The sequence below is a fragment of the Manis pentadactyla genome, chromosome 1 (assembly GCF_030020395.1).
Source record: "Manis pentadactyla isolate mManPen7 chromosome 1, mManPen7.hap1, whole genome shotgun sequence".
Lineage (NCBI taxonomy): Eukaryota > Metazoa > Chordata > Mammalia > Pholidota > Manidae > Manis > Manis pentadactyla.
Window position 1 is genome coordinate 23,935,604 of NC_080019.1, and position 25,005 is coordinate 23,960,608.

The 25,005-nt window shown below is 33.0% G+C and overlaps 1 protein-coding gene across 13 annotated transcripts in view; it reads right to left on the bottom strand.

Annotated features, from left to right (window-relative positions):
- Positions 1 to 25,005, bottom strand: part of FBXW7 (F-box and WD repeat domain containing 7) — a 229,553-nt gene that overhangs the window by 23,780 nt on the left and 180,768 nt on the right. For 12 of the 13 annotated variants that reach the window (XM_057494833.1, XM_057494792.1, XM_036887774.2 and 9 more), the window contains 2 exons: positions 5,067 to 5,149; positions 1,879 to 2,017 (listed from right to left, as the gene is read on the bottom strand). In XM_057494833.1, the coding sequence (XP_057350816.1) occupies positions 1,879 to 2,017; positions 5,067 to 5,149 (222 nt within the window). Of the gene's footprint in view, positions 1 to 1,878; positions 2,018 to 5,066; positions 5,150 to 7,560; positions 8,252 to 25,005 lie in introns of those variants that run through there. The other variant, XM_036887777.2, reaches the window with a different exon arrangement.

Below are 25,005 nucleotides of genomic sequence, written 5' to 3' on the forward strand. Positions count from 1 at the left end.
CTTGGGCAAACATGACAACACATAGCCATATTTCCACTTCCTTGGCTTAATTAGAGATAGGGAATATCTTTAAAGTATTTCTTAAAGACTGTGTAAATGTCAGAGTTCTATTTTTACCTCTTCTTAATGGATACATTTTAAAAGAAGGAGACCAAAAACTTAGAATTCTGAGGGCATTCATAGGAAAAAAAAATAATTAAAGAAAAATCATGAACCTGAGGTAAAAGAATAGGAGGAGAGGAGGGAATAATCTTTGGTGAAAGGTAAGTTTAATCAACAAATGATTATGAAAATAATTCTTTGTAATTGTAGTGATTCATGACTTTAGAACAACAATAAAATACAACTTTCATTCCTCTAACCCATAGATTCTCAATGTCAGTGCTCAAAGTGACATTTTGGGCCAAATAACTCTGTTGTATGAGGCTGTCTTTTACATTGCCTTTATGCGCTACATGCCAACAGTCTCCTGCCCTCCACCCCACTGAGTGTAACAACCAAGTATGTCTCAACCAAGGGAAAATCTGCTCCCTGCTAAGAACCACTGCTCTCGAACCTTTCAGTTACCAATTAAAAACAAAAGTTATCCTATTCTGCCTGTAATCAATTTTTTCAGGTAGAAAACAATTTTTAAAATCCATTTAAAAGCAACATTGATTTAAGTGAGTTCTCCAGCTACTTTTAGAAAAATCTGGGGACATTTATTCAGCTTTTTAGAAGATTTGGATTTACATAAATGGACATTCCAAAATCTGAAATATCAAATAAAGTCAAATAAAGTATCTTCTTTTTCCCTTTTGTATTCTTATTCCCTCATGTACCAATCAAGCAGGCAGAGGTAAGGAAGTATATTCATTTTACATTAGTGTGGTGGCTAATATCAGGGATATCTTCACTTTTCATTATTCCCTTAAGTTATATATACAAAGAATAAGTGAGTGTTTAATCCATGACAACTATTTTGCTAAATACTTGATTTATATGCATTACCTCACTGGAAGAAGAGATAAACCAATTTAATATCACGGTCATGAGTTACAGAGTTCATAAGATTCAAGGTTCGGTTGTAGCCAACTCTCCTGGTAAACTTTCAAAGAATTTAAATGTAGAATATAGTAATCATAATTTGAACACAAAAAGCCATATACAACCATGGCACTGATGTAAAGAAGCTGCATCAACTATTGGAGGCTACTAGGATAACACTGAAGGGTAAATTACCACCAGTCACCAATTAGTGGAGTTCTGACATTAATCCTAAATGCTTAACTTCCAAGCAATGTAGATTAGAATACAAGTACACTCAGCAGCCCTAGAAACCCAAACATAAAGGAGAAAAGGAAGGTCTTATCTAAAAAAGCAATGAAAAATGCAAATGCACATTTATACAAAATAAGCATTAGACTCTCTTTAAATACACTTAAAAATCAAAATGAGCTCCCTTACTTTTAACAGCATTTTTATTGAGATATACTTCACATAACATAAAATTCACCATTTTAAATGTACACTTCAATGGTTCCTAGCACATTCATCCTGCTCTGCAACCATCACCACTATCCAGTTTCAGAATACTTCCAACAGCCCAAAAAGGAACTCTGTATAAGCAGTTAGTCCCAACTTCTCCTCCCCCATGGCATAGCAATCACTAATTTACTTTCTGTCTCTATGGATTTGCCTATTTGGATATTTATATTTCATATAAATGAAATCATACAATATAGGGCCTTTTGTGTCTGGCTTCTTTCACTTAGCATAATGTTTTCAAGGTTCATCCATGGTGTAGCATGTAACAGTTCCTTTTTCATGGCTGAATAATCTCTTATTTTTTGCAGCAATTAAGTGAAGCATTTCAAGTACTGTGTTTAGACATGTCACCTGAAACATTTTCAGCCACTCCTGGAGGCCTGAAGGTGGTTGGACAGATGTAATTCGGCGTCGTTGTTGACCTTGGCCATTGGCTGCTCTCAGGTCTCCAAAAGTTGGTGTTGCTGAACATGGTACAAGCCCAGTGGTACTATAAAAAATACAAGAGTGGAAACAAAGATACATATTATTTAAGAATAACATTATTTAATTATATATATATATAATTATACAATTATTTAGTAACAATAAATTAATAATAATTTAGTAAAAATGATGATCTGGCATATTTCAAAAATCAACAGAATTATTATTTTCTTGCTTATTCCCAGAGATCACAAACCCTATTCTGCTATTCTTAGAGTTAGTTTCCTCTCTCCTACATAACCACCTGTTATTGTCCCAGCAATTTTAACTGCAATCAAATGACAATCTCTTTGGCAAAACTGCAAGTTGCTGACACATACAAATAATCTTAAAATATTTCCTTAGAAGATACAGGTCCACTTTTTTAACGACGGGTCTTCAGTGACATAATTAAGTAGAAGTTTAAATATACTTTATAAAAAGGAGTGTGAGATAGTAACACTTTAAAATATTCATATGTAGCAGTATTTTCAAATGTTCTGGACATTTCACTAGACACTAGACATTAGATCACTAATCCACTAGACATTATTCATGAAGTTTGCCACAAATGCCTTCTAAATTGTATATAGTATTACTCTCTAACTTTCTGTTGTTATTTATAACTTAGTCTAGATATTATATGACAGTAAAAAGCCTTGATGGGAAATGTATTTACTCAAAATGATAAGTATTGAGAACTTACATGCAAAATTGAATGAAATGAGATCATCTAAACACTTTCATCCAATAATTTAAACTTTGAAGATAGTTTAAGCAAAACAAACCTGAAATTCAACTCTGCCACTAGTAAAATGAGGGAGTAATACTAGATGATCTATCTCTAAAATTGTCCAACTCTTTAAAAATGACTAATAGCAGAAAAAAGTATAGTTGTAACTATGTTATTAATATGCTGAACTTTACTTTCTAATTTAAATACCTAATGAATTTTTATAAACTCAAGGTAAATACTGAACATCTCTCTATTTTAGAGACATTTCAAAAAAAGAGCAGGGAGATTCAGTTAACACAATTACATCTGTAAGATAATCTTTCAATTTATTGAACTTGATAATAGAATGTTTTAAATCCAAGGAAGAGACAAATTGTATCCTAATAGTTGAATATTGAGCTCTGATGAATTACTAAGGAAACAACTCCCCCAATTATTATCCATCTAATATCTCTCATTATTTTCTTAAAAAATGTATCTCTGTCACATTTTACAGAAAAATCTTCATATTTACCACCTTTAAATCTTTTAACATTATCCATCTAAAACAATCTCTAACATTCAAGAATTAAATCTATTTTTTCTTCTATCAAAGGTAAGCTCTATTTTCTTCTCCAAAATGAAGATTATATGATTATAACTAATATTCTCTAATAAAAAGTGATGGAAAGTCAGTTTCATTTTAGTACTACAAGTCTGACCCCCACCAAATTAAAAAATATCAAATATGTACTGACATCTTTGTCAGTACATAAAAAGACACGGAATCAATATGCTGTTTAGTTTGTTTTAGTACAATTATATGTTAAAAGATTAAAAATAGAGCTTCTACCTTTTCAGTTGCATTCTCAATATAAAAAGTGAGCAACTAAAAACAAATTTTACTAAAATGTTGTTCTGTAGTAAAAATTCAGCAGTCATTTTTAAATCATCTTAAAAACAACTGAATAATTTAATATCTTTTGTCCTGGTATCATCCATATTAACAGAAGACCAAAACTGTACGGTTGATTGGAATCTATACATTTAAAAAAGTTCACCTCTAACATTAAACTTTCTCATACAAGAAATACTTTATCAAGACTAGAAGGGAAAAGCAAAAATGAAGCAAATAATTTTACTTGTCTACACCCCCTGGTTTTAGTGCCAAACACAGTGAAATTTGCAGAAGGCAAAGAGTAAGTACGAGGGGGGCAGTTAACATGGGGAAATCACTTATCTTATCATCTCTGCATTTTGTGCATATAAAACTAATAGTTTTATAAATCATAATTCTAATTATAATTCATCTAAAGCTAATTCTAAATCATAATAATGATATCTAAGTTTCATGACAGAGCATTTGAAAGAAATATTTTCCACAAGTGAATGAAATAAAAATTGAGACAGTTTCCCTGAATAAAAGAGATGCAATCTGTACCTTGTTCAAGCACAAAACCTTATGTCTGAGCAGTGTAATTGTACTTCATCTTATGGAACAAAAATAACTCTAAATCAAAATATTTAGGGAAAAAAGAAGAAATGTCACCATCATGAAGTTCTTATGGTTTTTATAGCTAACTTTTAATCAGTTATTTGAAGAGGTGACAATTATGCAAAGAAAACCTAAAAAAGCTCTTAAGATACTTTTGTCATTTAAATTTTAAAATACCACATTCCTAACGACATCCAAAGCCATTTTAATTGGCTAGGTAATAGATATTGTGCTTCAGTTAGTCTAATTAGCATGAGAGTGGAAAAAGTTTTATACTGATGCAAAATCCAAAAATGATGGAATGATGCACAAAACAAGACTACAATTGTATTTAGTTGTTATGGGAACTATTAGATTGGTGCAGAAATGTATGCATTAAAAAATAAGACTTGCCAAGCAAATAAAAGGGGATTTTTAACACAGTAATATCATGATATTAGTGTTAGTAATTGTGAGGTTTATTTCCCTGCTAAAAAATGTATCTTCAATTTTTCATACATAAATTTCCACCCTAGAAGAACTGTTGCTATAGTAACAAGATACATTTGCTCATGTTCATATTTTAGGATTTACTTTTTTAGAACTCCTTAAAAATTGTGATTTAGTAATTTTGTTGATAAGAGAACTCCTGCTTGTGTCTTACTTCAACATATTAGTAACAAATATAAAGCTATAGTGGCAGTCATTCTTCTCATTTAAAATGATGTATTTCCCAATTTTCAGGTATCTCAAAATGTGTCAAACCATCTGCAATACTAGTGACATTATAATTCTATGAGAATAAGCTGAAATGCTTTTAGAATCATCAACTCTTTAAAGAAACATGAGAATCATGAAAGAACACATTATCACACTTAATATTACCTTGTATATTCTGAGACTTTGCATGGTTTCTTTCCCAAAGAAAAAGAGCGGACCTCAGAACCATGGTCCAACTTTCTTTTCATCTATAAGGTAAAACAAGTAACATACATTAAAAAAAAAAATCTGTCCAACTATCAAATCTCAACATTAACATTGGTAATATTGAAAAAAATTCTTAAATTTTTATATGCCTATAATGTTAATTAGGCATAGCTAACTAATATAGAAAATAAATGTTTTCATAGTTTCTTCTATTAGCTCTACTTTGTTTTACTCTTTGCCAAGACAGGAAAGGTGAACTGTCCTCCCTAATATTTTGTTCACAAGAACAAACAGCGATTTAAAAACTGAAATTCATCATGTATATTCCTTGAGAGTAACGTACTATGCCCTTCACATTTTCAAGAACCAACATAAGGGAAAATGTTATGTTAATCCACACAGAAAAGAACCATATTTAACATGCCTTTCTTACTCATCTTCATTTTTCTTTAAAAACATATTTTATGAAAGATAACAAAATTCAATATTTCAAATTCGGAATGGAAGTAACAGTAACTGAACTTAAAACACATTGAAAGGGTAAAGAAAATAATGTAAGTAAAATTATCTTGAAAATGAATTATAATAAGGCATAAAGCAATTAATATGGGCAATGAGGACAGCAAAAAAAGTAAATCTGTAATAGAGAAATCTGGAGATGGAATAATAAAGGTGAAAAAAGCCATCAACTGATATTTACATGGAATGTAACTACTGACAGATACTTGCTCAGGACAAAACATACTAACTTGAAAAGCAACAAGATTTAAAAAGAGTGAGTTATGTATCTTTGTAAAGTATATCCAACGTTTATACTTTTAAAGAATTTCATTATGCTATATGTAAGTAATACTGAAAATATTTGGGATTGCATTTTATCAACATCAACATTGAAATACTTATTTTTTATATTTCACTATCAGTTAACTGAGTCATCTAACTATACATATAATATAAAACTAGAAAATAAGATCTGATAAGATTCAACTTTTTCTACTTCAACACCCTCCTCGGATTTGTGTCTGCTAATTAATTACTGTATTATTAAAAATTACAGGGGAAAACCCCAGAGTGATAGACAACTATCCTCATTTTTATAAGGATAAATTCATTTTGCAGTAGCCTTATTTTTTTATCTATAGCCTCACATGAGAACATCATAAGACAGCATGCTACACTGTAAATACTAAAAAGAACCTACAAGACTTTAAAAATTCTTTTTGAACCAACTAGGGTAATAAAGACTATTTATCATCATGAAAAAGTCTTCCACAATACAGGGACGATCTTAAAATATTAGGGGCTAGAGGTGAGGGTACAACCAGTTCTTCCACAATTTATACCTCCGTTTATGAAATACCTACTGGAAAGAAACAGAATTGTCTTATTTCAACCCTTTAGAAGTTTCTGTACTCAGTACATTGTTTAAAAGTGATTTTTCTCAAAAACCATTATTTTCTTTGTCCAAATAATTTTAATAAAGAGCAGTAATAAATATAGAGCTTTAATACATAGGTAGCCACGTGCTTGTATGTATATAAATTATGGACACACACATATATATAATACATACATGCAAATGTATCCATCAAGAAGGTGAGTAGGTACATGGTACCTTGGAAATCTAGTTTTTTAATAATGCCCACAGATTCTTCCTTTCAAAATTATTATGAGAAATTCTGATATTCATTCTACTTAAGTTTGTGATACTGGTTTTCAGAACTTCCCTGGATATCTGGTAAATACATTGGTGCAAATGCCACTTGCCACTAAAACCAAACTTTATTTCTATCTTAGAGATCCTACAATGAATAAAAATGTTTGAAATACACAGCAAGGGAACTAATGAGAAAGGATTTTACCTTTAGAATATTCTACAAAATAAAGCACTTTCTGTGTGACTATGGAAGTCTTTTAGATATTACATTGTTTACTGAAAATACTGACTTTAGAACCAAAAAATCAATTCTGCAATTTTTAAGGGGTGCAGAAAGTAATTGTGATCTTTTTACATATAAATTCCAAATATTCTCATGCTCTCCACTTTAAAAGAGTCAACTAAAGAAAAAAGAAATTATATATATATATATATATATGATATATATATATAAATAAGATATGGAAAAAGACAAAAAGATTCACTAAAAACCAACTAAGGGCAGAGTATTTCTAGATCAGCATTTAACGGATCCACATTTCTGAAGTCTGAATATATTTTTAGTGAAAAATTCTCAGATTAAAATGTTCATTTTATTTTAAATGTAATACTTCTTGCAGCTCACGCTGTCTTCCCATTATTTGCTTACATTCACGATATAAAACAGAATACCAGACATCCAGCCACCCACCAAAATTAGAGGATACTGCAGCCATCTCTGATGATACAGATTTTCCTTCTCAGGCAGGCACGCACACACAATCATACAGCACAGGAAGAAAACAGATTACTTACTTTGTAAAAAATCATTTTTAGTGTGCCGTAGAAACCCATATTTTCTGTATTTTTCCCCTTCAGTGATTCTGTGCCCCCGTGTGTCCGGCTGCTTGGCAGTCTCTGACAATATAGACCTTTTTCAGGTAGGTATGTCACAGATTCTAATGTGGACATGCTCAGGCACGTCAGAAAAGGAAGATTAGGGAGCAGAACCGGCAACAAAACTCCACAGTAAAGGCAAATGCAGCTCAGTATCAAACCGCTTCTCGGGACACACATACATACATGCAGCTTGACTGAGGAGAACTCGAGGGAATAATGAGAGAGAGAACCGAGAAGATTATTGGAGGAGACTATGCCCTGTCAAAGCCTTGACTGAACAGATTCCTCCCTCAGCAGCAGAGGGATCAGATTACATCTTCCCTTGAACACAGAATGGTGCAGTCCAGGATTCAGCAATGCAGACTGCACATCAATTATATGGTGATCCGCTCCAGGGAACCCGTGAGCACGCAACGCACCGAACAGAGGGGGACGTGGGCAGCAAATGAGACCGCCCCCACAAGACAGCCCCCCTCTCCCCTTTCAAACTTTCAGGAGATCATTTTTATATTGTAAAACCTGAATTTTTCAAGAGTTTTAAATGGTAAGCATCATTGCCACAAGTAAGTCCTTTCAGAAACATTTTGAAAATGGAATATATTTTCATACAGTCCTCCCAACAGAAGTGAAGCAGGCTATTTTCAGCAACTGTTCCCCTATTGCAGTGTTGGCACAGGCTGATCAGATCTTTCAAGTAGCTTAGATGGTACAAAATGGGCAATCCCAAAAGGAGAAATTAAATATTCTCTGGGGGGATTTACAATAAAGTAAACCAGTTTGGAGCATACAGCATTTGCAGAAATTAGGTGGTAAATTATAATGCACCCTGTATATTTCTTATATTAAGATTTAATGAAAATATTCCCTATGTGCTCCCATTTCATTCGTTTAAAACATAGTTTTCAATGAACTACCACACACTTCATCAACTTTAGAAATCATGAGAATATCTCTTCAGGATTATGAAACTAGTATTAAGTATAAAGTTTGGCCAAGAGGTTCTGTTGTTCCAAAGGGAGCAAAAACTGTGCTCATTGGAGAGTCTAACCCTTATTTGTTAATTTAATCTTGAGTAAAAGGAGACCCTGGACTTTTACTTCCAAAATTATTCTGACAATGTGTATTGCTTGTCATTAAAAAGGCATTTTACATAATAATAAAAGGTACCACAATTTGCCTGAAGGCAGCCTTTTTCTTTGAATGACTACTGCACATATCTAGATATTTCATTTTGCAACTTGCTACACAACTAAGCTTTAGAGGCAATTATAAGATTCCTTGGACTAGAAAGGCCCATTATTAAGGGTCTAGTTAATTAACTCCTACCCTCCCCATTAATGTTCTTTATTACAAGCAAACTGTGTGCCTATAGTCATTTAAGTACTTAGAAAGTTTCTTCAGGAAAAAAAGAAATACTAGGTGGACTTAACATTTTAATACTCTCTGCTATGTTAATAAATGACTTTCATTAAGAAAATGATTCTCAATACTGTGCAAAGTAGTATGATAATCTAAAGAATAAACGTTTACCTTTATAACAAAGACTTTAAGTCAGTGTAATGTCTCCTACTTTAAAATATAAATGAAATAATATAAAATTTGATGAAGATGTAATTCTAGGGTCTCCTATTTGAAATTATATTCTATAGTCTATTATTTTTTTAAAAATCTCCGACCTGGCTCTGAAATTACTTCTTACCCTCAAAAACAATATGTACATGTTCCCAGCAGAAGTTAGTTTTCTAAATAAACAACAGCTTACTTCAAAGGAAGTTTTTTAAAAAAGAAACAGCTTACACTTAGTAAAAAAAAACTCCAACAGCTAGGAATGGACCCACCACCCTTTTATTAGAGGCTTCAGAGCACTCAGGATCGAAAGAAATAATTCCTCCTCCACCCCTCTCTCTTCTGGGCTATCTAAAAAATTAATTGCAAAACGAACACCTGAAATTTCCTCTAAAATTTGTCAGTGTAACTAGCTTGTCAGAGGACAAATGGACCACCCAACAGTCATAAAAATGACTTCAATTGAAATCATGTTCTACTAACATTTTCAAATTAAGTCTACTCAGTTGTTCAACACACAGACCACCTTTAATACATAAGGGACAATGTCTCAAAACCTAAGATATTTAAAGAAGAAATTAATTTTGTATATTCAAAGGAATGTTCTTATGGTTACACGGCTCCTGTGGATGGCTATGAAGTTATAACAAATGTATATTTATATGCAGGTATGCATATATATTCATGTTGTATTTCTGAACAGGCAAAATATTTACATGGTTGAAAATATTTACATTGGTCAGAAATCAAAATGGTGTACAAAAAGTATACATTGAAAAGACTTTCCACCTCCCCATACCCTCCATCTACCATGGATTCCACTTGGTAAATATTTTTATTAGTCTGTTTATCCTTTAAGTGAGAATGTATATGCTTGTAAGTACTCACATGAAGACTTAATTTTCCCAAGTATTTAAATAATTCTCCCTAATATCTTGTTTACAATATTAATTTGAACTGTGAAGGAAGAATTTGCCAAGCAAAGATACTCAACCAAGTCTCTAACTGGATTTCAAATTAATAGAATAAAAATGATTTTCAAAATTCTCTGAAGTACTATTAATGAAAACTGTTTTTTTCATTTACTTTTATATTATTTCATTTATATTTTAAAGTAGGAGACATTACACTGACTTAAAGTTTTTGTACATTTACTGTTTTGTTCATTTACATGAACAAAGAAAATGAAAATCATTCTGACATTCCTATTTCTGGGAGTACTGGCTAAAATCCAGATGTTTAAAACTTAATTCAGAGATTTAAGTTTTTAGTAGTATGACTGGAAAAGCTTTTGTGTATCTACATCTACCTATCTAATCTCTATGGTAGACAGAAACATTTTAAAACAGGTCAGTTCATAATCTATGTTAAACAAGTTTACAAAAAAAATAACGTATGCTTTAAGCTAGGAAGGTTAACTAGTAAGTACAGTGAAAAGGCAGCTAGCTAGTCATCCACTATAGCTAAGAAAATACTTGTTTGTCATCCAAATTTTTAGAATTAATATCTCAATGTATTAAATATATTCCCCCTACAGTAAACTAAATCTTCATGTAATTTCAGTTAAGCAGGACATTTCCCATTCCATAAAAAGTTGTTTCTTGTGCTAACAGTCTGTAGGCCCTGTTGAAAATCTATTAGCAAGAGAAGTAACTAACAATGAGGTCTAGAATGCTAACTCAGATCCAGTGCTCATCTCATCACAACTTCATTGAGCTTTGTATATGAAAAGAATGGATCAGAGCAGTAACTTGGAAAAAAAACCCCACAAAGATATGAAGATGTACTGCCCCAGAATCTAAGCCTCTGGGAAATAACTGCAATAGATAGAATGATTAACCTGTAAGCTAGTACAAGAGAAAGGGATCTTTCTGAGCGGTTGGCTGGGATGACTAAGTTTTTTGAAGAGCAAACTGTAGCTGTGGGCAGAAACAAAACTAATCTACATATAAATAGCGAGAAAAACACGCACAGTGGAACAGTCTTCACTGAATCATGTATCTTCAGAGAAGATGGTATATACATGGTATCAACAGGAGTAAGAGCACTTTTCCTCACTGTGACTCTCAGAGTTCATTATGTCCATTTTAAATGTATTCTTCTATTACTGCACTTATCATACCTAATGGTCATTATTTTTACACATCTTACTCCCTTATTATTTATTCCTTGAAGGTTCACAGCTTACTCTAAGATACAGTAGAAAAATGATATATATAACAAATAATTAATATTTTTGAATCACTGGCCATACAAATAGTAGCAACCATGGCATCATTTTTCTAAAGCATAAATACATATTATAGTTAGTACTAAAAAGTCTATCTGTTGTATTAGTTGATGATATTATGAATACTATTCGTTCTTTCTGTTACCTTGCTAGTATTTAAAAGTTTACTTAATTTTTATAGTAAGCCAGAGAATGTTTTTATATTTTACGTCAGTGATTTTCTTTATTATACCATGCCAACATTCTTTACTCTAATATTGCACAAGGAAAACTACCTACCACAGTTAGCTGTCTGGCTCTGGACACAGAATTTAGATTAGAGACAGTTCAAACTTTCAACATCAAAGAAAGGAATGTCAAGCATGTTGCAGCTGAAAAAAACTTCTGGAAATCTCACTTACCCACTGTCATTAACTTTCTGAGATGCAAGTTCTTATTAAAAGGTTCACAACTGAAACTGGCAAATTAATAAATAACCTGTCTTATCACAGGTATTATTAATTAAAATAATATGCATGCCTAGTATCTACCTTTTCCTTAATGCAAGTAGGTGGCAGTGTTGATCAGTAAGCTATTTTCCATGTTGATTTACCATTCAGCATTCATTTAGCACCTACTATGTGCCAAGCACAGGATATCACATCGTTAAGAAAACTGTTTCTTCCTCTATTGAATTTATGCTCAGTTTAGGAGAACAGGGTATCACACACACACACACACACACACACACACACACACACACACACACACACACAAAGAACTCTCACTAAAATTAGTTCAAAAATTTTTTTGAAAATATGTAAAATGAAACAAGGTAAGCCAGATTAAGTTTGAAATTACCATCCAAGTAATAAAACACATATTGAAATACTACTGCAAAAAAAAAAAAAATCCCAAACACTATTGTAATATACAACTTTGTTTAAAATAAACTTGTTGGGGAGGAGGATGTGAGATGCTTTGATAATATACAAAATCCTAACCTCAGTAAATCAAAATATCATAACTGAGACTGGTTTAAAAATTTTTTTAAATAACTGTAATTATAGGAGTGGTACTTTTATACATTTTTGTTTTTCTTAAAATTTAAGGTATTCATAAGTTTTTACAAAAGAGTAGCCCCTGAGGATTTGCCACAAATAAATTGCGACATTAATTCAAGCAGTAAAAGTTTCTTTCATACCTTCAGTCTGGGCCAAATTCATGATCTGATAAACATATGTACAAGTGTATGTGTCTACCAATATATAAATTTACAAACATACAGAGTTTGACACAATAATGCAAGTAAGAGTTCTATTTATCACAGCTGAAGAAAACAATGAAGACAGGAGTTTTGCTTGTTTGCTCTTCTAAACTTTATAGAGCTGAGACTTAATACATGTATCAAAACATTTCTTAAAATACTCCTTTACAGAAAGGCAACACCTGCAATAATTTGACAAAGTTAGTAAATCACCTTGAAGTTTACCTAGACAACAATCTTTATTGCTTATGCTTCAAATCCAAAATAAACTACCAATAAGCATCTTGAATTCATATCCAAATGTTTTCCTCTCAAAATTTTATTAGAATTTTTTAATAATAATCCTTTCAGTAAAGTAAGGATAACATCAAGGAAAACCATAAAAAATAAGGTTGATTTCAAGAAAAATAAAACAGCAAATATAACCTAGGAATTCAATTAACATGGATAAAGAATGAAATCAATTTTCCCTCAGTGTAGAGCCTAGAACCCTATTCACTCTTCCTTATTTTACTGCTGCTCTTTGTGATATTCAAACATATTTACCTGACTTGAGAAAAATTTTCCATAGTGGTAGTATATCAATCTGATATTTTAGTGCTGTTCAAACATTGCTAAAAGTTACGGAATTAATTTCTTAAATTAGTCATGTCTTAAATTTAGTCATGATCAAAAAGTTTTGAGAAAAGAGCTAAAGGCTAAAGAGTAAAAAAACTGTATACATTGAATCAACAACAGTAACAAAAAAACATTAACAGCAGGAAACCATATAGTGAAGAACTACAAGGGATCTTGGAAGTATCTAATCCAATTCCCCTTTGTGGAATGAACTGAGCTTTGGAATTGGAGAAACCTGCGTTTTATCACCAGCTATGCCATTATTACAGTGTAACCTCATAGGGGTTATTTGAGCTTTATGAGTTCCATTTTTTCTCTTATTTGTAAAAATGTAATTATATCACCATCTACCTTGCCAACCTCACCCACAATGCCATTGTGAGGCCATAGTAGATACCCAGCACATAACAGACATCCTATAAATACCCTATAAAATCAAGTGTCCTGCTCAGTTATACATCTGTATTAGAATCTTAGACTCTGGTCCCAAGTTCATTACTTTTATCTAATTTCTTTTAGATAATGATAGTTCAAGTTCAACTAACACAAAAATCAGACATTGCTAAGGAAGGAAAAAATGTGATTTATTTTGCAAATAGCAATAAACTATACAAACCACAATAAAACTTGATTATTCACTTCATGCAATGATCATCTAGGTCTATGTAACTATACTTCTGCTACATGTGGGAAATCTGAGGTAAAGACATGGTGACTGAGGAAATGTGACAGAAACTGAAAGATTTAGTTTAAAGGAAATCAAAAATAAGAAATGATCATCTACTATATCCCAGTATCTGCAAAATGCTACTGAGGACAAATAAAAGGATTACAATAACCCGCTTCCTCTAAGATACTTAAAATTCAACTGGCAAGACAAGAAACTAATAAAGAACAATATTTGAATAACTACCAAGTGCCAAATTGGGTAGTACAGAAAGTCAGAAAATGGAGAAATCACTTAAGCAGTCTAGGAAGATTTCATAAAAGATATTGTCTTGTTTCTAAGCTGACATGACTCATTCTTCCATTTTAGAACTACGTGTCTAGCTGTACAAGGAGAACTTTACTTGAGGGTGTGAAGACTGTTGACTTTTTTAGTTATAAACCCTGACTAATAAGGAGTTCTTCTGTTTCAATAGGCACTCACACAAAAAATCATACATGGAAGCAAGTGTACTCTTGAATACAGGTGGGGAATGGTGCAGAAAGAAGAGATTTCAAAGATCACCATTCACTCAAATATTATACTCCCACAAAACCTTGATGAAAAGACAATAAAAAATGTAACTCAGGGCAGTAGGTACATAATGTTTCATTGATTCTCTCCTACACGTGGCCAAATAACCACATGTTGCTATTAAAAAATGCATGCCTTGCTTGTGAGATTAAATACTTTGTCTTATTCCATGCCCAGGCCTTTCTCCCATGCTCTGATCATCTAGCCTCCTTAGTACTACAGGGCATTATGAAGTCACAGATACAGAACTAGGTGAAGGGCTGCTGTAAAGTAGAAGGTATATGAAATCCAAACACATGATATAAAGTATGGTCTTTTTGAAAATACATATGCATATATGTAAGTGTGTGTGTGTGCATGCGTGTAAGCAACAAGAAAAGCCAACATAAATATATAAACATATTCACAGTGGTCTTCTAAGTGGCTTAGTAAGAGATTATGCCCTCTTTTTTTCTTACCTGTTAATAAATGAGTATTGTCTGCATAACTTTTTGAGCACTTACTACGTGCTAACAACTGTTCTAGATATAAGGTGGTAAACAATGCAGATGAGCTCTCTCTTATAGCTTACATTCTGGAGGAGGGGAAGACAATAAGTAAACTAATCAATGAACAGGATAATTTCACATAATGCCAGGATCTAAGAGAAAAATAAAACAGGGTGCTATGAAAGAAAAAGTTAGGCTAATAAAAAAGGTGGCTAATTTTGAATGGCATCACCAAGGAAACAACTTGTAAGTCAAAATGATAATGTAGAGCCTGCAATCAGCAAGAATAAGGCGAGTGTGGCTTGGATGAAGTGACTGGTACAAGATGAAGTCAAAGAGCTAACCAAGGACCAGATCATGTAGGATCTTATAGGTCATGGTCGAAATTGGATTTAATTCTAAGTGCAATGTAAAGTGATTAGAGGATTTCTAGAGTGGGAGTAATTTAACACAACATCTGTATATATATTCATTTATATTATATTTAATGTATATAAAATTTAAACCACTCACAAAGTAATTCTCACTTGCAATTAGAGATAAAGAGAAAAGAATACATAACTGTATTTTAACTCTTTTCAACTCTTTCATGTAGCAATAATTCTTCCATATCGCTCATCACTTGTTACCTCATACTAACTCTCAAACTCAGTACCTATTTCAAAAGATTTCTAAGTTTGGAAAGGGAAGAGAGTTGAAAAAGCAGGTAATACTTAGTCTGTACCATGTGCCAAGCACTATTTCAATTTTTTATATCTAGTAACTCAATTCTGTAAGAATGGTTATCTACCATAACACATCTGTTTCCTTGCTCTTCAACTTTCTATGTTCTGATTTTATCTTTCCAAGTAGATAATTTTCTCTTTTCAAGAAAAATAGAGATATTGGGCTCAGATCTCTATAGGTTGTCAATTTATCTGCCAGCCTTGTTTTAGTAAATGGCTATGATGGTGAAAGACATGGTTACCCTTAGTTACTGGCAGTGAAAGGGTTCAACCCACGGTATACACTTTTAAAACTTGCTTCTCTGTGGTCATAAAAAAATCTAAAACATAATTACAGAATCTTAATGTTGGAAAAAGCCTTCAATTGAAGTTTAGCACAGCTTCAGGTATACCCTCACTAGTAATTCAGAATCTATTTATTCTAAAATACACGTAATTCTCAACTCTGTGATCTTCTATTAGTTGGCTTACCAATTTTGATAATTACGTCCAACTGTAAATATTTGACTAGCAGATACGTGAAGTCCAGAGTCAAACTTACTGCTCTTTTTAAAATACAGCAGCTCTTCTCATGTCCAGCATCTTACAAGTTTTCCAGAAGAATTCAAAATGAGAAGGCACAACTTTAACCAATCTTTCAAAAATCTAGTTATGAATCAAAGTCTGTGGACTGGAACTAATTTCACTTATTCAAAAACATTTATTTATTCCATATTGGTGCCAGGCCAGTAAGAAACATAAATCATACCAGGATCTTGCTCTAGAAAGTATACATCATAGTAATCTTTAATCAATTCCTTACTTATTTTAAAGTAGCTTGCCTGCTCTTTAAGTATTCAAGTGTTTGATGTAGCTGTCAAGCAAGTAGGGAAGAACCTAGTAATCATGCCCCCACTATATTTAAGAAGGAGGTTTCTAAATATTCATTTTAGAAACACTAATTCACATTTTAAAGCAATTACTGTATATATAATTTAATAAACTGCATTCTTTGCTTTGAAAGAATCAAGAATTATATGACTAACATAATGTTTACATGACCCCCCTATACCTTTTCAGGACATTTCAAAAGACTGTGAAGATTCAGTAAATAAAAGTCTGAGTACAAAGACATATTGCTGGGAATAGATGGGTCATGAGTAGAGTTTGACATAATTTTGCTTGTCATGGAAACATTTTCAAACTATTAATTTGTAAAGATATTTACAGTAGTCTTTTATTTGCAGTGAACTGTAAGATTGATGGTTAGGAGCATTTTGATATCTTGGCACAATTACTGTAATAGAAATACTTTAAAGTTCATTTCTTTATTAAAAAGTTGTTTAACATTTAAGAAATATTTATCTATAAATACTTACCACTGCCAAATGTTTAAAAATCAACTTTTAAAGTTTGTCACACTTAATAATGATTCTATAAAAAGTTATTTCTATAGGATGGATATCATGAGCTTAGCACCAGTGTGTGAAAGCATGGTATGGAATGATGGCAGATAACTACTGAACAAATGTACACTACAACTTAATTAAGAACTGCTCTGTGCATATTCTGGTCTATAGAGTACTGCTACATGGTAATTTGAGAACACTTTTAAAAATTAATCCTAAATTTTTTTTGGACACAGTGAAAGTTCAAACTTCTACAACATGAAAAAAAAAAAAGAAAATCCTCTGAGGAACAGCTTGAATTTACCAAGGAATGTACAGGCATGCCTTTTTTAATTGCACTTTATTATCGTGCTTTACAGATACTGTGTTTTTTACAAACTGAAGATTTGTGATGGTCCCACATCAAGCAAGACTACTGGTGTCATTTTTCCAACAGCATTTGCTTATTTCATACCCGTGTGTCACATATTGGTAATTCTCACAATATTTTGTGTGTTTGCATTATGACTATTTGTTATGGTGATCTGTGATCAATGATCTTTGATGTTACTGCTGCAATTATTTTGGGGCATCAGAAACTGCGCACATATAAGACATGAATTTAACTGATAAATGTTGTATATGTTCTGACTGTTCCACCAACCAGTCCTCCCCCCATGTCTCCCCTTTCCTTTGACCTCCCTATTCCCTGAGACATAATAATATTGACACTAGGCCAATTAATAACACTGCATGGCCTCTGAGTGTTCAAGTGGAAGAGTTACACATCTCTCACTTTAAATCAAAAGCTAAAAATTATTAAGCTTAGTGAGGATGGCATGTCAAAAGCTGAGACAGGCCCAAAGCTAGGCATGTCACACCAATCAGCTAAGCTGTGAATACAAAGGAAAAGTTCTTGAAAGAAATTAAAAGTGCTACTCCAGTGAGCACATGAATGATAACAAAGCAACAGAGCCTTTTGCTGAAATGGGGAAAGTTTTAGTGGTCTGGATGGAAGATCAAACCTTAACATTCCTGAAGCCAAGCCTAACCCAGAACAAGGTTCTAACTCTCTTCAATTCTATGAAGGCTGAGAAAGGCAAGGAGGCTGCAGAAGAAAAGTCTGAAGCCAGCAGAGGTGGGTGCATGAGGTCAAGGCAATGCCTGGCTTCAAAGCTTCAAAGGACAACCTGACGCTCTTGCTAGGGGTGAATGCAGCTGGTGACTTTATGTTGAAGCCAATGCTTATTTGCCATTCTGAAAAATCCTAGGGCCTAAGAATTATGCCAGATCTATTCTGCCTCGGCCCTGTAAATGCAACAACAAAGCTCAGGTGACAGCACATCTGTTTACAATATGGCTTACTGAATTTTTAAGCCTACTGTCAAGACCTACTGCTCAGAAAAAGAAGAGATTCCTTTACACCTGGTCACCTAGGAGCTCTGATAGAAATGTGAGATTAATGGTGTTTTCATGCCTATCAACACAACATCTATTCTGCAGCCTATGGATCAAGGAGTTATTTCACCTTTCAAGTCTTATTACTTAAGAAATACATTTCATACAGTTATTGCTTCCTTAAATAGTGATTTCTCTAATGGCTCTGGACAAAGTAAATTAAAAACCTTCTGGAAAGGATACACCATTCTAGTTGCCATTAAAAACATTCATGATTCATGTGAAGTCAAAATATCAACATGAACAGGAGTTTGGAAGAAGCTGATTTCAACCCTCATGGATGACTTTGAGGGGTTCAAGACTTCAGTGGAGGAAGTAAATACAGTTGTGGTAAAAACAGCAAGAGAACTACAATTAGAAATGGAGCCTGAAGTTGTAACTGAATTGCAACAATCTCATGATAAAACTTGAATGGATAAGGAGTTGCTTTTTAGGGGTGAGCACAGAAGGTGGTTTCTTGGGATAGAATCTACTCCTGGTGAAGATGCAGTGAAAATTGTTGAAAGGAAACAACGGATTTGAATATTACATACATTTAATTGATGTAGCGTTTGAGAGGACTGGCTTAAATTTTGAAATAAGTTCTACTATGGGGAAAATGCTATCAAACAGCATCATATGCACTACAGAGAAATTGTTTAAGGAAGAGTCAACCATGAGACAAACTTCACCGTTGTTTTATTTAAAACAACTACAACAGCCAACCCAAATTTCAGCAACCAGCACCCTGATTAGTCAGTAGCCCTCAACATTAACACAAGACCCTACACCAGGAAAAAGATTATGACTCTCTGAAAGCTTGGATAGCATTTTTTAGTAATAAAGTGTTTTTAAAATAAATATGTGTGTGTGTGTGTGTATATATACACACACACACACACACATATATTTTAGACATAATGCTACACTGGGAAATCAAGAAATTCATTTGACTCACTGTATTACAATATTAGCTTTATTGCGGTATTCTGAAACTGGACCCACAGTATTTCCAAGGTATGCCTGTAAAGTCAAAGCTACCAAAAAGATGTTGAACTGCAGAATATTCTTAAAACTGTAGTATTTTGTTAGCTCTGGGCTACAGACATACACACATATTTCCTTCTTTAAGCCTTTCCTTTATTCTATCAATAGACAAATAGCATATTAGAATTTTTTCAAGGGATGTTAAATGAAGATGTTAATCATATTCACAATGTAAACAGCAAAGATTAAAACTAAAAGGTACTTCCTAATATATTTTTATTCAACATTTATTAAACAGTTGCAATGAACAGATTTTGTTGGAACAAGATGTAATTTACTTCCCACCAATTCACTTATTTCAAGGGCTTTAACTCTGTGAAATTCACAGTTAAATATCTGTTCATAAACAGAATAGGAAAAGAAAACTACTGTGAAAAACATTTATGGTGAGACTCTAACCCCAAATTCCATTACAATATTATCAGTGTCATTCAAATTAATCCTCTGAGTCACATAATGGTTCTCTATTTTCTAAACAATGAAACAAGAAGGGGAAAAAAACTAAACAGTGATTCAAACATTTTATTTTTATAGATATAGATCTACCACATTCAAGAAATATTTAGCCTGGGTTACTGAAAGCCAGACACTAAGCAAAAAGGATGCACAATTGAGCAATATGCAGTCTCTGTCCTGGAAGAACTCCCAATTCAGGCGGAAGGGCAGACAAGTCAATAAAAAAATGACAAATCAATACACTTGATAAATGAAATTGCTCCATTTATATGACAACAGAGAGAGCTAGAAAGAGGAAGAGAGAAATATTTTCAGGAAACGCACATGGCAGTATTTTAAACCAAAGGAATAAAGAAAAAAACAAACACTAGACTTTAATCTGACTTGAGTGCTCCTTCAGTGCCCACTATCAAAGATACTGTAAGCTATTCTGAGTAAGTCTGAATCAGAACTGAACAGGGAACTCTTTTCTAAAACTGTTCTCTTAAGAAAATGAAGTATACAGGAAAGAGAACTTCCTATGTCAGGCACTCTTTTAGGTACTTCACTTATATTAAATCATGGAAACTGTGTAACAAGGCTCTAAAGTAGGTACCATTATTATCCCATTTTACTGATGAACAGTGCAGTTTAAGTAACTTCCATAAGTCACATAACAATCCAGTAAGTTAACTAGGGTTGAACACAGGCAGATCTTGGTTTCTAGTTTACACAAAATGAAACAGGGTTTTCTACGTACATAGCAAGAAGTATTGGTAATTAAGAAATCTCTAGGACGTTTTCTGAGCTATTTCAGTATGCAAATGTGTGATGTGTGCATGAAATCTAAGGTAGATTCACAGCAGACACAGAGAAAGAAGAAACAGACTAGGCAACTAATTGTGTACTCTGATTCACTTTACTTCCAGGAATTAACCCAGAGCAGTTTGACAAAGAGTTAATACCCTACTGCCCATGCCTCCTTGGTGAAGAACTGCTTCCTTCACCTTTGACATTATATTGAGGCTAGGCAGTCATCAGTAGGCATAGTGGTTGAAAGTCTGATGAAAGGTGCTTATAATGTATGTGTTTTGCTTCCTTTTCCCAAGCCTCTAAGAACTTCCATGTCCTGCCCTTACTTGTTCATGTCCTGTGCTTTACTTTCCTAAAACAGGAAATAAAGAAAAAGAGCTGAGAACAGAATATGTAAAAGTATCCCCATTGGGAAGTCCTTTTGAAGGGTTAATAGGTCTTTTACCCTTATCAAAATCACCTGAATGCTATAGAAAACTGCCAAAAGTTATGTAATACTCACTGAAGAAACTGCTTTAAATGCTCTTTATTGGTTATTCTTAAATACAAATACACTTAACAGGGAATTAAGACTTCTGCTTGGTCTTGAACTTTTTTGTTTAGTAGACAGCCTGGAAATACTTCACTTGTTAACCAAGTGGTGTATACATGATCTACATGGGGGGTGGGGGTGTGTGTACAGCACTTCTCTGAGTATATATAACATGCTCTTAAATATATGGCTATCACTTTGGCCCTGTTTATAATTTCATCACATATGACCTTTTCTGCAAATAATCCATCTTTAATAAATGTCAATTTGATCCATGTATGGTTTTCACTTACTAGTAGTTAACATCAGGGTTGATACTGTGATTCCACCTTATAGTTTATTATTTCTATTATCTCTAATTGCCTTTAATCTACCTGTGTAAAGAGTCTACATAATAACACATGTAAATTTTTGTTTATATTAATAACCCACAAACATTCATTCAACATTTATTTGGGTGCCTATTGTACATCAGGTAAATTAAGTACAGTCTCAGCTTCATGACTGGAGTTTACAGGGTGGTAGGGGAAAAAGATAACGAAACAGAACAAAGCAAAAGTGAAACTGTGGTAAATGCTACAGTGTCAGAAAAGTGCATAGTGTTAAAGCTTTTGACCTAGTCTGGGGATTCAGAAGAAGGCTTCCCTTCTCTGAAGGAATGACTAAGCTGTGTTGTGTGTGGTGTCAGGTGGGGGTACCCCAGTGACTGCAGGGCACAGAATAAAGGTACTATGACAGGTGCAAAATGAGGGTATAGTAGTAGGCAGGGACTAGATTATGAAAGACCTCATAGACATCATTCTGAATGCAATGTTAAAAACAGAATGGAAGTGAGAGTAGATGTGGACAGACTATGAGGAAGTTAAGTTACTCTAGACCAAGCAAGAAAAAATGTTGACTTGGGCTTGCTAGGTTTAAGAGATGGATAGAGGTAAATTAGTAAGATACAATTAGGACATACAACTGATAGGATTTGGTGACAGATTGGTCATGGAAAGTAAAAGAGAAAGAGTAAGCAAAGATGAGACCAATGTTTTTTACTCAGGCAAATGGAAGGAAGATGACAGAGGATACTGGACAAGAGTCAGTGTTTATTTGCTTTTCTTCTCTGGGGTAGGAAGGATCACAAGTTTCATTTATGGTCACTTTAGTTTGAGGTGTCTTTGAGACACTCAGGTGAGGATATCATGCTCTAACTCGCTCAGGACCTCAGAAGAATAGTCTAGATTGGAGATGAAAACATGGGAATCATTTGTACACAGGCCATCTCCAGTTTCCTTCACAGAGCCAGACACCTCTTCCCCATTCTAAAGCTGTTAATCATAGAGCTTGAACCCAGTACCTTGCCACAGTATGGGTACATTAATCATTTATCTATCTTCCCCATTAGACTGCAAGTTCATTCTTGTACCTCAGCTCCTCACATAGTTCCTGCATTAGGGTATCAATAAATAATATTTATATGAGATACTTAACAATGTAAGACCTATTCTAATCAACAATGACAGAACCACAGAAATAACAGAAAAATATTAATTATCAGCATTTGAAAAACTCATAATTTTCAGAATAAAGAAAGGTGCTGTAGGTGAACAAATCGTTTCATGTACTTAGTATTGTATGTTATTTGTTAATATTTTATATGTTTATACATATCTGTTTTCCCCTCAGGCCAAAGTAATACATTTTCTATATATTTATCAGTTACATAATTCAAGTATAAATTAAAATGGAAGGAAATAAAAAGTTTAATATGCAATGAAAGTGCAATTATCTTTGTTATTAAAAGCCAATCTGGTTTAGGATTTCCTGTACCTTTAAAAATGCCCAACAGAATATAAACTTCCACTGTTAAAAGAAATATACAGCTTTAACACAATATACACCATTTCCCACAAATCTCACTTGAAGTATTTCATTTATTCATAGGTATTAATCTAGGAGATAGTGTTTTTGTACCTCCATTTTACTGATAAGAAATCTGAAGTATGAAAGTTTTTGAGAGTTACCTAAAGCGTTATAACTATAACTATAACAAAGTAAAAAGTAACCTTTAGCAATATATATTTTCATCTCTATGAAAAGAATAAACAGGTTGAGTTCCATTTCCATTAAAATTAAATTGAATACTGCATATATTACATATAATTGTCTAGCATTATTTTGCTTGACTGCCTTTTATCACTGTGTTTCACTGAGACAGGATGTTTCAAGAAACACTACACAATAAAAAGGGTCCAAAAGACTAAAAGCCCATCGAAATACCTTTTAAAAAATTATTGATAGTTATTTCAATTATTACTTCATCCATTCAGTTTTGTGAATATGAAAAATAGGCAAGTAATAATTTTTAGCAATAGATGCATTTGGGGGTATACCATTCACTTCAACTTTGATGCCAACAGAACATACCTCACCTTAATCTTCAATGTAATCAACATTGTATATATATATCTATATATATTTCCAAATATTTAGTTTTTATCTTCTAATAAATATTCTAATATTTATGTATCAAAACTAAAGAATGTTATTAGATTGCTCAAAGCATATACAATTTTTTAGTCTGGGAATTTTAAGTAAATATATTGAAGAGTGCAAAATACAGTGCAAGCTGAGTGACACTAGCTAGTAGTATCAATGCTTTTTAAATTATATTAAAAAGAAACAAAATATACTAAAATAAAAAGAAATACTGATAAAGAATTTTTGAAAGAGGTGTGGTTGGCCATTTATTACTTTTTTGTATTAGAGTTAATTAATATTCTAAAAAGGTCTACAAAAAGCTGAACAACCTCTCAAGCTCTGAATTCATGACACTGACCTTAGACTTTATCAGAATGATTTTTAATGCACTCTGTTATTAGTAAAACCTGTTCAAACACATGCCCCATCTGCCAGCACCCCATCTGCAAGAGAGCTTCTTATTTTTGTAGACAGTACAACTTCTGCTTGCTTCCCTCTCTGCTCTACATACCAGCTGTATGGTAATGAGTATAAGCAGCTGAAAATACTGCATGGTAACAAAGCTAATACGAAAATGGCAGAACAACACTATCTCTCAATGAAGCAGTTACAGCATGAACACAGCAGATAAGCTAATAAACGGAGGTGGGGTGGATGGGAATTTTGTGTGTATTTGGGGAGAGGTGCTTGTGGGTGTGTGCATGTGTGTGTTAATATGGGGTTCTGCATAATTAAAAAGAAACAACAGCAGCGCAGGGTACCACTGAAAGATCTAAATTTCTTCCTGATTTTGTCAAGACTTGTGTATCAATTCTTTAAATATTTTAAGTCTCAATTCTCATGTAATAACAATATACCAGGTGCCATTTTGACAAGCTGGTTTTCAAAGATGCTAACAAGTATGTTCTATTTCTTAATTAACTTATTCTGGGGCCTTTAGGGAAAGAAATACTCAGAACTTAAAATCATAATGGAAACTGATAGACATTTTAGCAGTTAAAATAATATGTGAATCAATAAGCTGTTTTTGATTCTTATACAGCAAGTGATTTTTTTTTTAATTTAATGGTATTTGAGGCCAACACATTTATTCTGAATATCTGAGAAACTCTAAAACAAAATACTAAGATGGCACATATTACCTTCCTAAT